General features: G+C 43.9%; 1 protein-coding gene across 6 annotated transcripts in view; it reads right to left on the minus strand.

Moving 5' to 3' along the window:
* Positions 1–16,195: 16,195 nt before the first annotated feature.
* LOC135111013 (uncharacterized) overlaps positions 16,196–19,820 on the minus strand; it is a 47,987-nt gene continuing 44,362 nt past the window's right edge. For 5 of the 6 annotated variants that reach the window (XM_064023870.1, XM_064023867.1, XM_064023865.1 and 2 more), the window contains one exon: positions 19,521–19,820. This exon is cut by the window's right edge and continues 258 nt beyond it. Coding sequence is in view for 1 of the 6 variants with exons in the window: in XM_064023872.1 (XP_063879942.1) it covers positions 16,628–16,657 (30 nt within the window). In the remaining 5 variants the exon portion in view is untranslated. Of the gene's footprint in view, positions 16,658–19,520 lie in introns of those variants that run through there. The other variant, XM_064023872.1, reaches the window with a different exon arrangement.

Consider the following 19,820-nt stretch of genomic DNA (forward strand, 5'->3'; position numbering starts at 1 on the left):
CGTCACCAAGACACTGAGCCTGTGGGGTGTGCAGTGCGTCCATTACTGTAAGAGTTCCACCACCTCCACGATATGCGCTCAACATATTCAATTAAAGATCTTGGCGTTTCTACCTATGCGTCTTCCCTTCATTTTCACCTCATTTCAATACAATAAGCCTATCTCTCAAAGACTTTCTCTACCTATACGTGATACAACGTCTTAATTAATGAGCGATCTTAACATTCCTACCTATGCATCTTCTTCCTCCCTCTCCTCCATTCAGCGTTCCCCATCCCTTCTCCCAATACAGCACGCACGTCTCTCCAAGATTTTCATTCCCTCTACGTGATTCATTTTGCATCCTAAATTAGAAACCTTAGCATTCCTACACATCCATCTTTCCCTCCTTCTTTTGATCAAGTTCTGCCGTCATCCTGCTTCCTTTTGTACAATGCAGCTCTCACCAGAACATTGTATATCAACGTATTCTCTTTATGACGAAACTGGAGATTAACTGATTGCTTGATTATATTGAGTGGCCTTGTTAATGCAGTGCAGATACAGTAATGTACAAATGTAAAAAACTTTGATTTCAATTACCCAGAGAGCTTATACGAACTTTGTGCTTGAATTGATTAGAAATGTAATGTCGTAATCAAACGGAGGCTATCGAATCGTAACCAATAAATATGATAACGTATCTATCTTTATACCAGGCCGGCAGTCCCACACGGGGTGCTCCAGACAAAGCACCACACACTCACACACACATATCATTCACACTCTTAGCCCCATCGACCCGATACAATCTCGCGGCCCACAGTACTACACTCCAGGAGCTTAGGCATAGCACAACCGGCCACACACATCCGCAGCAAGGCCCGATAGATACTGGTTTACCTCTTCCCCTTCATAACGGTAATACCCCAACCCGTTCATAATGGTAATAAAAAAAGTGTCAAAGATACAAAGATATCAATGACAATGACGCCTTCTGAGGACCGCTAGGAGTGGAAAGCAAAACACTCGGTAGTCTGCCTCTCCTTCCACTAGTTAAACATCACAGAAACACTCACTCCTCAGTTATTCAGGAGGCAGAGATAGAAAACCATTTGCAAACCGAACCTCAGGAGATGAGGAGGACTTTGGGTCCCAAGTACACAGGATTTAGAACGTAGAGTAAACAGTCACCCCCACCTCCATGCACGGCCACCTCCCCCGCCCCCGGCACCGCACCCCTTCACCTCCTTCACACGCGCTGCCTCGTCCCTGACCCGACTGAAGGGTGGCGAAGGGAGAAGATGCAAGAAAAAGGTCTGTGTGTGTGTGTGTGTGTGTGTGTGTGTGAGTGTGTGTGATGGTTAAAGGGCAAACAGGTGCACGAACCTATGAAAACACACACACACACACACACACACACACACACACACACACACACACACACACACACACACACACACACACACACACACACACACACATCAATCAGTCAACCAATCAGAGAGAGAGAGAGAGAGAGAGAGAGAGAGAGAGAGAGAGAGAGAGAGAGAGAGAGAGAGAGAGAGAGAGAGAGAGAGAGAGAGAGAGAGAGAGAGAGAGAGACTTAGCACGACAATTCCCTATAATCTATCCTCCTCCTCCTCCTCCTCCTCCTCCTCCTCCTCCTCCTCCTCCTCTTCCACCCCCTTCATACTCCTAAACAGTCGTCACAATACTGCTAGTATTAGTTAGGTGGCATTTCTCTCCTCCTCCTCCTCCTCCTCCTCCTCCTCCTCCTCCTTTTCTCTTCCTTCTCCTTTTCTCTTCCCATCGCTTCTGGCTTTAATTTCGTCTCAATCTCGTCCATTCATCTATATAACCTTGCATTTCCTCCTCCTCCTCCTCCTCCTCCTCCTCCTCCTCCTCCTCCTCCTCCTATTCCTCCTCCTCCTCCTCTCCCTCCGTCACTTCCCCCTTGCAAACACGCACGCACACGCACACGCGCACACACACACACACACACACACACACACACACACACACACACACACACACACACACACACACACACACACACACACACACAAGGGGCTTTCAGCTTTAAAAAGAGTGGGGCGGATCTCTCTCTCTCTCTCTCTCTCTCTCTCTCTCTCTCTCTCTCTCTCTCTCTCTCTCTCTCTCTCTCTCTCTCTCAGCGTACCGTTGCGAACAAAAAAAGGTAAAGGATTGAACACATTCATTCTTTTATTAAACTAACCTCTGCTGCTGCTGCTGCTGCTGCTCCTCCTCCTCCTCCTCCTCCTCCTCCTCCTCCTCCTCCTCCTCCTCCTCCTCCTCCTCCTCCTCCTCCTCCTCTTCTTCTTCTTCTTCTTCTCATCCAACCTCCAACAACCCATCTTGATCTCTGCTTCATTCCATTTATCAACCTCCTCCTCCTCCTCCTCCTCCTCCTCCTCCTCCTCTTCCTTCTCGTCTTTCTCCATTACCACACTCTTGTTCTTCCTACCACTCCGCTCCTCCTTCGTCTTCACTTCTTTCTAAGCTTCATGTTCTTGATGTTTTTCTTTTTATGCGTTCTTTCCTTCTTTCTTTCTTTCTTCTCTCCCTCTTCCTCCCACATCTTTCTTCCTTCCTACTCTCCTCCTCCTCCTCCTGACACTAACAATAATAATAATAATCCTCATCTTTTCCCTCCTCCTCCTCCTCTTCCTCCTCCTCCTCCTCTGGTATTGCTTTCAACATGTATATAGTATCCCTCTCTTTCAACAATATCAAAGTGAAAATAAAAAAATAAAATAAAAAGTACGGAAAAATATCAGTTAAAATGTCAAAAAAGAACGAATAATTCCATGAAATCTTTGCACAAACAAGAAGAGCGGACAAAAGTCAAATTGTTTAAATACTAAATACGTACCCTGATGAAAGAAGGGAATATGAAAAGTGTACCGAGGCAAAATTAGGAAGGAAATGTAAAAATGAAAGAGTGTACTATATTTTTAAAAGGAGAGAGAGAGAGAGAGAGAGAGAGAGAGAGAGAGAGAGAGAGAGAGAGAGAGAGAGAGAGAGAGAGAGAGAGAGAGAGAGAGAGAGAGAGTGTGTGTGTGTGTGTGTGTGTTTTCAAGCATGTAACACAACAAAAAGTGAGGACCAGTGACAAAGCGGCAAAAGTAGATAACACACACACACACACACACACACACACACACACACACACACACACACACATACACTCTCTCTCTCTCTCTCTCTCTCTCTCTCTCTCTCTCTCTCTCTCTCTCTCTCTCTCTCTCTCTCTCTCTCTCTCTCTCTCTCGCCTTTATTTCCTTCCTCATTCCCTAGCGAACTGTGTTTCCTCCTCCTCCTCCTCCTCCTCCTCCTCCTCCTCCTCCTATCATCGCCTCCACCTACCTTTCACTCGCGTCTTATTTTCTTTTTTTCTTTTTCTACCTCCTCCTCCTCCTCCTCTTCCTTCCCAACTCCTATTCTTCTTTTTCGTCCTATGTTTATCTCTACCACCACCACCACCACCACCACCACCACCACCACCACCACCGCCGCCGCCGCCGCCGCCGCCGCCGCCGCCGCCACCATCACACCATCACCACCACTCTTTTGTATCTTATTTTTCGTTCCTCCTCCTCCTCCTCCTCCTCCTCCTCCTCTTCTTCCTCCTTTTCTCCTCACGTTCACATTCATATCAATCGAATAGTTCTTTTTTTCTCTCCTCCTCCTCCTCCTCCTCCTCCTCCTCCTCCTTCTCTTTCTGATCCTTCACATTCTCCATCTCCTCTTTCACTTGATCTATTATCTCCTCGTCTCCCTCCTCCTCGTCCTCCTCATCTGCTTATTCCTTTCATCTCCTCTCGCTTTCGTTTCATATGTCTTACTTTTCCTCTTTCTTCCTCTTCTTTCTCTTTCACATCACATCGTTTCTCTCGCTCTTTCTTTCTCTGTAGTAGTAGTAGTAGTAGTAGTAGTAGTAGTAGTAGTAGTAGTAGTAGTAGTAGCTGTTTTTGTTACTTTTGTTTACTAGTATACAAATATCCTTTCGTCACCATCTCTCTCTCTCTCTCTCTCTCTCTCTCTCTCTCTCTCTCTCTCTCTCTCTCTCTCTCTCTCTCTCTCTCTCTCTCTCTCTCTCTCTCTCTCTCTCTCCTCTGTCCGTTCCCTGAGCAATAAATCACCCGCTGTCTTCAGGCTGACAGTGTAGTCTTCGGTCGTTCGTCAAGTTAATTCATTATTTAATAGTAGAAATTAAAGGGAGAGTAGCTCCAGCCCCTTAACACGACTGATTGGATGAACCCTTAACCCTTTCGCTGCCATATGCAACAATTCACAGCACTTAAGGCAATGTATGGGATATTTTATAAGCATCTACAAGTAAGAGCGCGGATAAAGACTATATTTTGCAATTCCTGGCCGGTACAATGATTGGAGGTGGCTGTGTCATAAGAAAAGATGTCTCAGAGTAGTTAGCAGTCAAGGAAAAGTGTGTCAAATAGCAGTAGAAGGGTTAAGTAATGAGATGAACCGAACGCTACTTGGATCCTGCAAGTTTATTATGGTGTGAGCTTTTTGTGAAAATGATGAGTGTATTGTTACTGGGAAATAAATATGTGGGCATGCAGCGACTATGACAGACAGAAAGACGGACAGATAAGCAGACACACCCACACAGATTAAGTGAGCCAGATAGACACAAATTCAGACAGACAGACAGACAGACAGACAAACAGATAGACAGAAGAAAAGCTAACAGACAGACAGACAGACAGACAGATAGGCATTCAAGCTGGCAAAGTGTTTCTCCTTGATTCGAACACACACACACACACACACACACACACACACACACACACTTTAGTTCATCTCTTTCCTCCTCCTCCTCCTTCTCCTCCCAAGTAGTAGATATTTCTTCTCTCCTCCTTTTCCTCCTCTCCTCTCCCTCTCCCTCTCCTCCCTCCCTTCCACCAAGAGATGTAAACACACGTCACTTCCTTTCATTCCACCATTCATTTATCCTGCCTTTCTTCCGCCTCTTTTTTTTCATTTTCCTCTTTTTTTCATTTTCCTTAAGTCCCCTTTCCTTTCCTTCCTACCTCCCTCTTTCGTCTTTCTTCCTGTTTCATTTTATTCTATTTTCATTAAAGTTTTCATTTCTCTCCCCCTCTTTCTTATCTATCTTTCATTCACATCCTCTTTTATTCAATTTCATGTTTTCTTCATTTATCTCCTCTCCTCCCTCCTTCTTATCTCCATCTTCTATCTTTCCTCAATTCCCCTCTTCTCTTCTATCTCCATTATCCACTCTTTCTTTCTCTTTTTCTCCCTCTCTCTCCCGCCCTCCTCCGTCTTTCATCCGTTCCTGTTGTCTCTTATCTCCTGTTTTCCCAACATTACCCTCCACTCGTATTCGTTCCCAGGTCCTCCCTTCTATTTTCCATTTCTCTTGTTTTCTGTCATTTTATCCTTTGCTGGCAAGAAATGGTTGAAGTAATGTATTTTTTATTTAACAGTTTTAATGTACAATTATTTTTTTCAATACTTTTCTGTGAGGAAGTGTATTTTTAATGTGTAAATTTACTTCAGTGTAGTTCAGTGTTGTAATGTAAAGCTGCGTCTTTTTTTTTTATGGATTTAAAATATATTTCTTTAGACTACTGTTTTTTTTTCTATTTATTTTATTGTAGTGTGTGTGTGTGTGTGTGTGTGTGTGTGTGTGTGTGTGTGTGTGTGTGTGTGTGTGTGTGTGTGTGTGTGTGTGTGTGTGTGTGTGTGTGTGTGTGTGTGTGTGTGTGTTCGTGTTATTTGTACCTATATGCCGTAAATAAAGAAATATATATGTATAACTTTGTCCCAAGAATTTATTTACCGTTCGTATAATTATCATTATTATTATTATTATCATTATTATCACTGTTATTATTATTATCATCATTATTATCATTATTATCAACATCACTGTCACTATTAGTATTAACACCACCACCATCTTTGTTACTAGTACTATAACTACTACTACTACTACTACTACTACTACTACTACTACTATCATTGTATCTTGCAACTTCCCTTCCTTCTTCCTCCGTCACTTCCTATCTTCCCTATCTTGCCTTCATTCTTCTCTTTTATATCATCATTATAACTTCCTTTTCACCTCCCTCATGCTTCTCTCTCCCCAATTCTCGCTATCAATCGTTCCTTTCTTCCCTTCTTTCTCTCTCGTCCTCCTCCTCCTCTTTGTCTCCCCGCGCCACGCTCATTACCAAAGCCGGAACCATGACCAATTGAGTGGAGATGAAAATGAAGATGAGTTGAGGTGACGAAGGCAGGAAAGAAGAAAGGATGGAAAGAAGAAACGGAAGAGGAAAGGAAGGAAATAAACTAAAGAAGGACCGAGAAAATGAAGGAATGTAGGTAAAGAAAAAGGGAAGAAAGGAAGGATGAGTTAGAATGAAGAAGGGAAGGAAGGAATGAAGGAATGATGTTCTTTAACAGCGGCGGAAGAAAAAAAACAAAAGAAAAAATAATAAAATTCTTAGAAATCTACACACACAACACATAAAGCGAAGTGAACCATGAAAGAAAGACAAGGAAAAGCAAACCAAGCATGAAATGAAGAGAGAGAATAGGGAACAAACATACGCAGAAGAGATGAATGAAGACACCTAAACACAGAAGTAAACAAGGGGGACGAGGAGAATGAACAAGACCACAGATGATGAACGGAACCAAAACACTGACAAGACGTAATGGAAGGAACAAGAGGACAGCCACCCAATGCCTGCCAGGACCCATAAGGACTAACAGTGTCACGTGCCCCTACGCCCCAGCAGGTTCCCGTGTCTCGATATATAAGAGAGAAACTGCTGCTGAATATTAGGAACCAGAAAGAAATAGAGAGAACTAATATGATAACCTCAGCGTTCTCAGTTTTACGGCAATAGTCAACTCGGAAACAGCTGACAGAGAGAGAGAGAGAGAGAGAGAGAGAGAGAGAGAGAGAGAGAGAGAGAGAGAGAGAGAGAGAGAGAGACAGAGAGAGAGAGAATGCCCAAAACGTTTCGGCATCATATTTCAATTACTTTTAAGAATCTCTGTCCTCAAGGGCGTTTCTGGATTCTAGTGACAGTTCAACAAGACTTTTGTGACATCAAAGGGAAAAATATTCATAAGAACTCGGACTAATCACCACTGAAGCCTATGAAAAACAGTCGTGATGAAAGAACAGAACGCTGAAGAACAATAAGACAGTGAAAGGCAAAGGGGAGAGGCAGGTCGGGGAGGGTGGTAAGGAGAGGACAGGCGAGGTGATGAGACAAAGATGGAGAGACTGAACGTAACTATACCAAACCAAGTATAAGTGCAATAATATATAAAGACAAGTACACATTTAGCAAGCGGTCTCTTTACGATATTCTCCGGTATATAATTATTTAACGAATTCAAGTATTATACAATGTACGTGATATTTTGGGGATAATCACAGTCATTTTCAATTACTTACAAGGATAATAATTCTCAGGCTACGCAGCGAGGCACGAACGGAAAGTGAATTAAAAGTGATCTTGAAAACTGATTACCGCAGAAAACTAAGCGTCATTTCGTGAATATGCATTAGTGTGTTTATTGCGTTGTGGGGAAGCGGGGCAAAAAAATGTTATAACAGGAAGGAATACATGTGAATATGCAACACTGAAGCTCTCTCTCTCTCTCTCTCTCTCTCTCTCTCTCTCTCTCTCTCTCTCTCTCTCTCTCTCTCTCTCTCTCTCTCTCTCTCTCTCTCCATTCATCCAACTGTTACGAGTATTTTGTCATTTTTCTTTCCTTTCCTCCGTCACTCTCCCTCTCTTCCTTCTATTCATCTTTTTTTATTAACATTATTCGTTCCTTGTAACTCTCTCTCTCTCTCTCTCTCTCTCTCTCTCTCTCTCTCTCTCTCTCTCTCTCTCTCTCTCTCTCTTTGAACATCCCTTTTTCCAACAATTCCTACTAAAATGTGCACTAATGAACAAAAAAAAGCCTCGCCAACACACAAAGGAAGCAGGAAGGTGCAGGAACATAGACACTGCAACAGCACCATACCTGAGCAGTGTTGAGTCGAAGCTAACACACGGGACGCCAGGCCATAAATCCTCCGCCAAGTGTTCTAAAGAGGGTATCACTGTTCCCGACGCAACATCAGAGACCAACGCAAGGGGCAGAACACAAGTCAACGTTGTTACTGCCTGACTGACTGACTGACTGAGTGACTACGTGTGTTCTCTCTCTCTCTCTCTCTCTCTCTCTCTCTCTCTCTCTCTCTCTCTCTCTCTCTCTCTCTCTCTCTCTCTCTCTCTCTCTCTCGTAGATATTGTAGTATTCTAAGACTATCTTCCCCGATTTTCACCTAACGAGGTCTTATTGTACTGTGAAGGGGTCTGAAGCTGCTACGTGGACAGGATTTACAAAGGTGACATCACACGAGTCACTTTCTCCTCTTTGAACCGGGAAGCCTTCCGTTCGTAGCAATACAGTCGCGCTAACGGAACTGTACGTTGTTATTGTCGTATTCTTGGTATGTTACGTGTTCAAAATCGTACGCGTACTTACTACAATTAGTAATATAAGCAGACAGACGGGCACTGGCCATGAGGAACAGGAACAAAAAGAAGAAGGCCGACTGAGGTACCAATCCCAAAAGAAAATTATTAGAGTTAAACTACATTCGCGGCTTTGTCTTTAAAGTCTTAGAGCTTACAACTGATCTACACTCATCATTATTCACCATATGTATGTTACTGATGGTGATAAGTATTCTTAAACCGTGCCGCATGCAGAGTCTCGGACGGGTGCGCTGGCGGAGTGATGGAGTTCTAGTCCCATGGCCATAACTAGATTGTTACATGTTGACCCCACGCCTCAGTCCCCAAGATTTTTTTTTTATTTATTTATTTTATTTATTTATTTATTATTTTTTTATTTTTTTATTTATCTATTTTTTTTTATGTATGGGGCACCGGCCACGGGGAACGAAATTTGAAGAAAAAAAGATCCACTGAGATGCCAGTCCCGAAAAAGAGTCAGAAATGATAGTGAAAAATTGGAGGAGTGCGCAGGAACAGGCATCGGTCTCGGCTCATGGAGTTGCAGCGCCAACTGATTCACAAAAGGACATATTGAAGCAAGGACTGAACTCACCATAACAACGGGATCATATGTTACTTCAGCCGAATAACAACTCCTATTCATAAAACTTTTGACGTTCTTATGCTCCATGTCTCAACAGGTGCGCGTGGAAACTACCAGGGTTTTTAAAGGATTTATTTATTTACTTGTTTTTATTTATTTATTTATTTATTTAATTTTTTTTTGTGTGTGTGTGATTCTAGTGATAGTTATTAGACGAGGATTCTGACTGTCCAATAGCAAATACACACGTAATAACTTGACTACTCATTTCTATGGCCTCTGAAAAATAGTTCTGATTGGAAAAGTCTTCACTCAGCTGCTCTTAAATTCTAGGGAAAGTTACCAGGTATTTCAAAGGTGTTTTCATGATTCTACATAAGGACGGTCTATGGGAAAGGAAGACAAATCACTAAGAGTCAAGACCGAGTTTCTGGAAATTATAGATACAAGAAGATACTAAAGCTGTGTGTGTGTGTCCGTCTCTCTCTGTGTGTGTGTGTGTGTGTGTGTATTCTCCAGGGAAATTTGGCCTCCTCTGCTCTGCTTCTCCAGGGACCGCGCTCCGAGTCAATGGGTTTTGTGTCTCCCATTCACCATCACGTCATTAGGAGCGCCGCACCTCGACCCGGACCTACCTGCCACGTGACTGCGGCAAGAGAGAGAGAGAGAGAGAGAGAGAGAGAGAGAGAGAGAGAGAGAGAGAGAGAGAGAGAGAGAGAGAGAGAGAGAGAGAGAGAATGGTTCCTCTTTCGGTTATACAAGACATGAAACTTTCATCTCATAAACTTTAGATGTACATGAAAGTTAAACCAAAAGAACAATAGAGTCTAGTGCAAAATCTACCTAGACAAGACATAACGTGATGCAAGATGGAGCGTGTGAGTCAGTCAGCTAAGGGCGTTGAAACCTAAGACCATAGAAAACATGAGGCAAGATGAAAGCTCAAGTCTCTCTCTCTCTCTCTCTCTCTCTCTCTCTCTCTCTCTCTCTCTCTCTCTCTCTCTAAAGCTTATGGCGAAGTTCTGACGGTGAAGATAGACAGTAGCAGGATCATTAAAGCGTCCTTGGACAGTGGAGTGTGTTATACAGGCAGTCGGGACCCGCCAGTGGAAGGGATGAGGTGGGGATGTAGATGAGTGAGGGGAAGGGAGATAAGATTGTGAAGGTTATATATATATAGAAAAAAAAAATGCCATGAAAAACATACATTCATACTCTCTGTATTTCCATAGAGAGAGAGAGAGAGAGAGAGAGAGAGAGAGAGAGAGAGAGAGAGAGAGAGAGAGAGAGAGAGAGATTTGAATAATTAACTGAGAATGCGTCTGTGAACGAGAAATCAATGTAAGTACGTGAGGCAGGAAGGCACCACCACCACCATCACCAGCAGCACATACCACTTGCATACCACACAGACGGGCGGGCGGGCAGGGCGGAGCGGGGCAGCTGAGGCGGGACGAGGCAAAGCATACAGAGAGAGGCAATGAATAGAAACAACTTTGCAGAGAAACAAGTAGGACGGTAATATTTATGTTGGGTAGATAGGATTGTAGGTAGATTGATGGGTGGGTAGATAGATATATAGGTAGAAAGGGTTAGTAGATAGATATACAGATAGATAGATGAATACATAGAAAGATTGATTGATAGATGGATGGATAGATAAATAATTGCGTAGATAGGTAAAGATGAATTGATTGACTGGCTGACTGACTGACTGATTGACTGACTAATGTATTGATTGACTGAAATTTAATAGGACCACAGAAAACGAGGTCACATGGCGTCACAGTTTGAATTCTCTCTCTCTCTCTCTCTCCTCTCTCTCTCTCTCTCTCTCTCTCTCTCTCTCTCTCTCTCTCTCTCTCTCTCTCTCTCTCTCTCTCTCTCTCTCTCTCTCATCAATCACTGCAGCATGTATTTATATATTATCATTTTTAGTATGTTTTGATTTTTTTTTTTTACTTTTTCGTCGGAAATTGCTGTGTGTGGTTTGTTTGTTTGTTTGTTTAAGGTTTGTCTGTCTGTTAGTTCGTTTGTTAAAGATCCATCTCCCTCCCTTTAAAGAAAAATCAGAGTTATCGTTTTTGTTGAGAGAGAGAGAGAGAGAGAGAGAGAGAGAGAGAGAGAGAGAGAGAGAGAGAGAGAGAGAGAGAGAGAGAGAGAGAGAGACTAAGACTAGACAGACTGATTGACACCGGCACACACACACACCACACAGCATTCCAGAAATCGAGAAACAAGAATTCCTCTTCCTCCTCTTCCTCCTCCTCTTCCTCCTCCTCCTCCTCTTCCTCGCCTCACCTAATACACCTCATGCTACAAAAATTTTCCTCTCACCAGTGCTACATATACGGACAAAACAACGAAAAAATACCCTATCAGAAAAACTCCCTTTAATAATTACACATAATGCACTTTTACACATCACGCACATTGGAACTCTGCAACTTTTTTTTCCGCCCTCCGGTGACCTGAACCGTTCCAAGCGAGGAGCAACAAGGCACCTCCAAAACTGTAATACCCTCTATTATGGAAACCCCCGACTCAACTTTACTTACCCGTGAGCGGCAACTTAACGAGGGGCGAAGGCTTTTTTTTTAATATACATTTTTGTGCCACGAACCGATCTCCTTCACATGAGAAAAGTAAATAAATAAATAATTGAATAAGGATCCTGCCCCGGGGTTTTGATGGTAAAGGGAGACGTACGGACGCAGAACATTACAATCTAACCAAACTTAACCTAACGTAACATGAAACAGTTTATACTAATCGACCTCACAGAGTAGTTTATCCTAACCTAACCTGACCAAACCTAACCCCAAGCAGAGCTACTCAAGACACTCAAGTCCAACAATACCCAACTGCTTATACATAAAACAAACAAGAAAATGTATAAGGATCAAATAAACAGTAAGAATGAAGCTCCCAATACCACACGTTTGCAAATCCTGGCAAAAGACCCCCGATAGACACGGTTCCCTTCAGGGGGATCTTCTGAAAACGTAATTTTGCCTCTGGTCGTGACTCCAATGAGGTGACCCGAGGCCCCGTGGTAAAGGTTGTGGGATCCATGTTGGGTTTCCTTTCCAAGATTTCCCTTTGCCCCGGTTGCGCCTTGGGTTCCCACCTTCAACACGCTTCAAGGGTTTCTTCTTGGGCTTTGAAATGAAGGAGCCGCCAGCTTTTCCCTGCCTGTAGACCGGCGTCTGATCTAAGTCGAATCACGGTAAGGTGAGCAGCCACCACCAACCAGCACCAAGCCAGCACACCCCACGCCCAAGCCAAAGCCCAGTTTTTTTCCTGTGGTCATCAGAGAAATGTTGGGGAAAATGGAACAGGGAAAAAATAGCGCTGGAAATGGAATGCGTACGAGTAACTGGTGTAATAATAACTGGCATGATTTAATATTTATTCTTGACGGTAAGGATAATTGGCACATTCTGGACAGTTATATAGAAAATGAGTGAAAATAAAAGCTCACCTAACCTAACTTGACTTGACCTAACCTGACCTGATCTGACCTAATCTAACCTGACCTATCTAACCCCGACCTTGCCATACACGAATTTTTTTTTTTTTTTTTTTTTTTTTTTTTGTGAGTTTTTCCAGCGCTATCTATTTCCAGGACAATATTTACGTGACATTTATTACGGACATTTCTATCATGCGCTATTTCTCCTGCGTCATTATTTCCTGAAACTGCTTTTTTTTCCCTGCAATATTCTATTTTCTAATTTCCTTTTTTCCCTTTCATTTTTTTTTCTTACAACATTTATTCCTGCAAGATTTTTTTTTTTCCCGAACCATCACCCCCATACCATCTATTTTCCAGTGAGATTTATTGTTTATACCATTTTTCCTCTCTCTCTCCTCTCTCTCTCTCTCTCTCTCTCTCTCTCTCTCCTCTCTCTCTCTCTCTCCTCTCTCTCTCTCTCTCTCTCTCTCTCAAGCCGCAGTGGCCTGAGAGTGCGAGGAATCACAACACTCGGATTGAACTGCTGAGAAAACCAAGATGAAAACAGCGGCAAATGAGCCAGAGCTTCATCTTCCTCCTTTTTTTCAGCTTCCCTTCTCCCTGTCACCTTCCACCATCGGCACCAGACCACCGTGATTGTAACGGCGCCAGGAAGATATTAATCAGTGTCATCTTTCCTCTTTCCCTCTCGCCTTCCCTCCCAGAAACGTCCGTCCCTTGGCCAAATCCCTTACTGAACTCTCCCGTCCCATCCCAGCCTATCCCATCCCTGCCATCCCATTTCAAAGACGAGGCACAGAGACAGAGAGATCTTTAATGGACAGCTCGCAACCCCAACACACGTTCTTCAGACCATCACCTTCCTATCTTCAATTCCACACGAGGTTCGAACAATCACCGAGCAAGATAGAGCAGCACTGAGGAGTAAGGAGGAGACGCAGAGTTTCCTATAAGACTCGCAATCTTAACCAGCACACGCCACTCGACATGTCATCACCCCACCTTCTTACTATGCTCCGTTCCACACATTTTTTTTTATGTATGAGGGACACCGGCCAAGGTCAACAAAAAATCCAATGAAAAAAAAAAAAAAAAAAAGCCCACTGAGATGCCGGTCCCCGAACAGGGTCCAAAGCGGTAGTCAAAAATTGAAGGATAAGTGTCTTGAAACCTCCTTCTTGAAGGAATTCAAGTCATAGGAAGGTGGAAATACAGAAGCAGGCAGGGGAATTCCAGAGTTTACCAGGGAAAAGGATAAATGATTGAGAATACTGGTTAACATACTTCAGCTGAATGCCACACACATCTCAGTCAGACAGTCTACATCACGCCAGATATGGCAGAGTTGCGGAGGTGGAAGAGGAAAGATAAACATACCTGAACCTTCCTATGCTCAATTTCACACATATCTCAGTTCTGACAGTCGACCAGCCAGATACAGAAGCGTTAAAGAGTAAAACCAGACATACTCGTATCATAAATACAGTTTCTGAATATTTCGCAATCTAACCCTAAACATTCCTCAATTCAACAGAAACCTTGAACACTCTACCAGCCAGAAAGAGCAGCGCTGAGGAGAGAGAAGACAATGAAAGGGACGCCAGCACTCGAGTCTTCTGCGGGGGCATGTGCAGGAATATACATGCAAGATATACAAGGGCGGCAAGAACATGCAGCAAAAAAAAATAATAAAAAAAAAAATTGTGACAAAGGAGAAGGGGAGGGACGTGCCGAGAGAGGCGAGTGACGGAGAGTGGGAGTGAGTGGAGTGGAGTGGAGTGCCCTCTGGGGTTGCTCTCAGGCTGGGCTGGAGGAGTAGTCGAGTAGTTTTCCAGCGTGTGTGTGTGTGTGTGTGTGTGTGTGTGTGTGTGTGTGTGTGTGTGTGTGTGTGTGTGTGTGTGTGTGTGTGTGTGTGTGTGTGTGTGTGTGTGTGTGTGTGTGTGTGTCAGAGTACTAAAATACAACTTCGTATGGAGAAAGAATGGCTGCAGCTATCAGGCGAAGGGATCTGTCACCGCCGCCATCTGCAGCAGGGAGTGTGAACTAGAAACCAAGGAGCAGCAGCAGCAGCAGCAGAGGCGCTTCGCAGAACAATTGATAGACATCGTTCCGTATTCCTCAGCATTACAGCGTCTACTTTGCAACACTTCCAACAGGCTCCAGTGAAGGCATTGGGAGTTTTCAATGGTTTCAATGGTGTTTTCATGACTGCGGTGACAGTTTGGCAAGGAGTATAAGCCATCAAAGGAAAAAACTCTTATGATAATCCAATATGAATCAATTCCGTGTCCTCTGGTTGTTGTCGAGAGGAATCCATTTTTTGCAACGGCGCTTCCCTGATGTTTCTCTCTCCCTTACTGTTCTCTTCTCTTCTTTTCTTCTCTTGTATTCCAAAATTTGTATGATATTTGCTTCGTCTCTCTCTCTCTCTCTCCTCTCTCTCTCTCTCTCTCTCTCTCTCTCTCTCTCTCTCTCTCTCTCTCTCTCTCTCTCTCATCTCTCTCTTCTACTGGGTAAGTTTGCTAGAGTAATGAAATAGATAAGTAATAAATAAGTAATGGGAAAATAATGAGAGAACAAAGCGTTTACGAGTGCGGGTTTGTAGACACCGCCACTTCACTTCACACTAACTGCATCATTCTCAACACCGACGCATTAACGAGAGAGCAGGGAGAGAAACATAAAACCCCTCTTTTCTATATTTTCTAATGGTTCTTCGTGAAAAATAAGCCAGGGATCAAACCTACGAGTCAATACTAACACAGCCACACTCGTTCCAAATAGGTTTATCTCTCTCTCTCTCTCTCTCTCTCTCTCTCTCTCTCTCTCTCTCTCTCTCTCTCTCTCTCTCTCTCTCTCTCTCTCTCTCTCATCCCCTAATCTGGTGACTGTCAGCTTTGAAATTGAGGAAAAGGCAGGACAAAATCAGTGAAATGGTAGTGACTAGAGGTTTGTCAGCTCTATTTGTACCTGATGATGATGATGATGATGATGATGACGAACAACAACAACAGCAATAACAAACACCACCGCTACCACCACCACCACAACTCCAAATACAATAATGCATTACAGTCAACCCGGCATCCCTTCCCCCCTCGTCCCCCCATCCCCTCATCACCTCATCCCTCATCACCGCCCGCCTCACCTGCCTAATCATCCCCGCCCTCATGACATCGGTAGTCTGTATACACACATACATACGTGCGTGGCAGTGTTTGCTTCATAATACGGTCTAAATTGCCTACTTTGTTTACTCGCTTCACATAATACGAATTGCCTTCCTAACTTTCAAACAAGATAAACACGTTACTGTTGGTATTCCATGGTGCTTGAAAAATAAGAGAGAGTGAGAGTGAGAAAATACACTCGCATGAAAATTGACTTTCCGAGGAGCGTGTTGGTCGTTCAAACACTCCCTTCGTTGCCCAATCACGAGAGGTGATGGAAAAGCTCCGCATCATTGTGCCGACCAATCAGCCATTGTGACGCAAAGTAGGCTTGACTATAACTGCAAGGAGTCCACCCAACACACATACACACACACACACACACGAGAGGATAGACGGAAGTAATGTGACATACTTAAGGTGTAAAAATGTGTTTCTTAAAAGGAAAAGATACAAGTTTATTTAAAGTAATAGAGTCGGTGGGACGCATCAGTATAGGAAATGATGCGCGAAGAAAAAAGAAAACTCATAAAATCAAAGAAAAATACGATAATGTGGTATTAATAGACATGACATTACGTGACTGAGTCTTTCCTGTTTAAATATAAGTAAACACACACACACACACACACACACACACACACACACTTCCCCATTCCATTTTTTTCTTCCATGAATTACTTTTTTCCCCTTTCATCCCCCCAGCGTGAGGGCGACTGGTGCTTCTTTGTCCGGCAGCACACGGTAATAAGGCGGCCGATGAGCTACCTTCCCCGCCCAGGAGGAGGAGGAGGAGGAGGTAGTAGAAAGCCTTAACAGAGTGTCGCGCCCTCATTCCTCCCCTACTTTATCCGCCTTCAGCCGCTCTACGTAATCTCTTGAGAATAAAAAGAAAAAAGAATATTACACGAAGCTGGACATCAAATGCTGCCATTGTTTCATTGTTACACACACACACACACACACACCATTAGTGGACTATGAACGGAATTTCTTATCTTATTGCTATAGAGAAAAGAAAAATAGTGTGCTTTTAAGAGTGATATTAATTAGCTTTTCATTTTTTTCTTCTTTTTTCAGGTAAGGAGGGAAAGAATAGCAATAACAACACGCCAGAATCAGAACACACACACACACACACACACACACACACAAAGTCCGCGGTGCCTCACACTTTCTGATGTACCCTGCAGCTTGACTAACGAACAGCACAAGTCCTTCCGGCCTCTAAGATCAGCGTGATTTCTATTACCGGTAACTGGTAACCACTGACGCTGCCAAACTACCGAAGTCCGGAGTACCAGGCTGCCGGGAACCCTTACTACTTACTATACGCCTAGTTACAGATAAGCTTCCCCACGAAAATTTTCCCCCAACCTAACCTAACCACATCTAATACAACCTAACCTAACCACATCTAATACAACTTAACCTAACCTAACCACATCTAATATAACTTAACCTAACCTAACCACATCTAATACAACTTAACCTAACCTAACTACATCTAATTTAACCTAATCTAACCCAACAACTTAACCACATCTAATTCAATTTAACCTAACCACATCTAATTTAACCTACTTTAACCTAACGTAACTTAACCTAAACACATCTAATTTAACTTAACCTAACCTAACCGCATCTAATTTAACCTAATATAACCTAACCTAAACTAACTTAACCTAACCACATCTAATTTAACTTAACCTAACCTATCCACATCTAGTTTAACCTAATCTAACCTAACTTAACCTAATCTAGCGTAACCCAACCTAATCTAACTTATCATAATCTAGCGTGACCCAACCTAATCTTTTTCATCACAGACAACAACACATACACTACAGCCTCTACCACCACTATAAGGACACCATTAGAAACACGCGTGGCATTATTAGCGGCATCAGAACAGCAATCTCTCTCAGGACAGCAGGAGGCCCTCACAGATGAATGGATGAAGACTGCACCTCATCTTCACGTCGCCAGGAGACCAGTTTTTAAATCCCATGAGCGAATCCCACGAGCGGATATTCCCTTTGTGCAAGTCCCTCGCTAGTTGGCTGGCTGGCTACTGCGTGGAGACCTATACGTTATTCTGACCTTAGGATCTGACACTAATCCAGCCGGTACCCTTATGTGCTGTACTCTGTCTGTGTCTGTCTGTCTATCTGTCTGTCTGAAAATTATTGATTTATCATAGAGTTAAAAACCCTTTCTTTGCTTTACATCTCCCCTACTTCCAATTATAAATAAGGTGTAAAACTTTTTTTAAACAAATTTACATCAGGCTTAAAGCAACACGTTTTTTTTTATGCTGCTATTTAAAAAGCCTATACTTAAATATAAATAAGAAGATATATACAAAAAGGCAAACTTATCCTACTATATACACACATGATTAACACACCACTAATGTGGGAGTTTGTGTTTTTTTTGCCATCTGTGGACAGCCACTTTCACTTGCTGGAGTGTCATAGTCTGTGTGTCACTCGTGGCTGCCGTAAACACGTTCCACAGTCTGGAGGCTCTGGCTGTGTAAGAACGCTGGTGCTGCCTCGAGTAAGATCGAGGCACCTGCACCAGCGTGTCACTGGAGGTGGTGGTCCTGGACTCCCTCCGGACAGCTCGTGGTGGGAGCCTTAGCGAGCTGAGATGAGGGACCTCCAGAACCCGAGCCTTGTGCTGGACCACCAGCGCCGACACGTCCCGCCGATGTTCCAGCGACGTGATTTCGGTCTGCTGCTGCTGCTGCTGCTGCTGTCCGTCCATCCCCACCAACCGCAGGGCACGCCGTTGCACAGCATCCAATCTCTGCAAGTGGATGGGAGCACTCGACATCCAGGACAAGGCACTGTACTCCATACAAGGCCGTACCTGAACCTTGTACAGAGTAAGGATGCCCCGGGAGTCGAGATTTCCCGCCATCTGACGCAATGCAGAGATCCGCAGGGAGGTCTGGTGAGCAACAGCAGCAACATAGCGGTCAAAGCACAGGCCACAGTCCACTGTCATTCCCAGCAACTTGACGTGTTCCTGGAGGGGAAGTGTCCGGCCTCCAAAACTCAGACGGCCTGAGAAGGCAGGGGAGGCGGCAGGGGACCGTGAGATGACCATGGCCTGCGTCTTCTCTGGAGCGAAGCCGACTTGCCACGTCTCTCCCCACTCCGTCACCAGCCTGAGCTGCCTGTTCAGCTCTCTAACGGCTCGCTGACTGTCGGAGCGGCAGTAGGAGCGGGAGAGACTGCAGTCGTCGTCGTATGCAAGCAGAGTCGGTAGTTGCCGCAGGAGGTCATCGATGTACATTTTCTCTCTCTCTCTCTCTCTCTCTCTCTCTCTCTCTCTCTCTCTCTCTCTCTCTCTCTCTCTCTCTCTCTCTCTCTCTCTCTCTCTCTCTCTCTCTCTTCTTCTTCTTCTTCTTCTTCTTCCACCAACACGAGCCGCCGATGTGATATTGGGAATTACACCATGAAAGAAAAAATAAAAATCGTCAGAGAGAGAGAGAGAGAGAGAGAGAGAGAGAGAGAAAGATGAGGAGGGAAGGTTAACTTTGTAGATCCAGAAGGGCAGATCAAAGGATTCGCGATCACCGCCTCACTCCGTCCATTGAGTGACTGAGTGCCTTCACATTACCCTCATTCCTCTCTCCATGTCGTTATTTACAGTCCATTTCCATTAGCCTCGTCATGTCCTCAATGTGCGCTTCATGGATTTTTGAGTCCGAGTCACTGAAACATATGGCAAGTAATTCATGTTTGTTATTCTCATGGCATACATAAAGATGAACTGTCAGAACTATTTACAGAAAAGTGTAGTGATGTTGTGATGTAGTGTTTCTGTTTCTACTTGGTGTGAGGCAGTGAGAGGCTTACAGGACACCCCTCACTCTCTCCTATCGGTCCAGGCTCTGCTGTATGCAACGAAGTTCAAGCACAGGAGAGGAGTTACTCGAGTTCCTGCTGCTGAAGGATAGTTTCCCATGCCGCATATTACCTTGGTTATTTCCATTCATTTCTGCTCTCGTCGCAGAAAGGTTATAG

Source organism: Scylla paramamosain, chromosome 21, assembly GCF_035594125.1.
Source record: "Scylla paramamosain isolate STU-SP2022 chromosome 21, ASM3559412v1, whole genome shotgun sequence".
Lineage (NCBI taxonomy): Eukaryota > Metazoa > Arthropoda > Malacostraca > Decapoda > Portunidae > Scylla > Scylla paramamosain.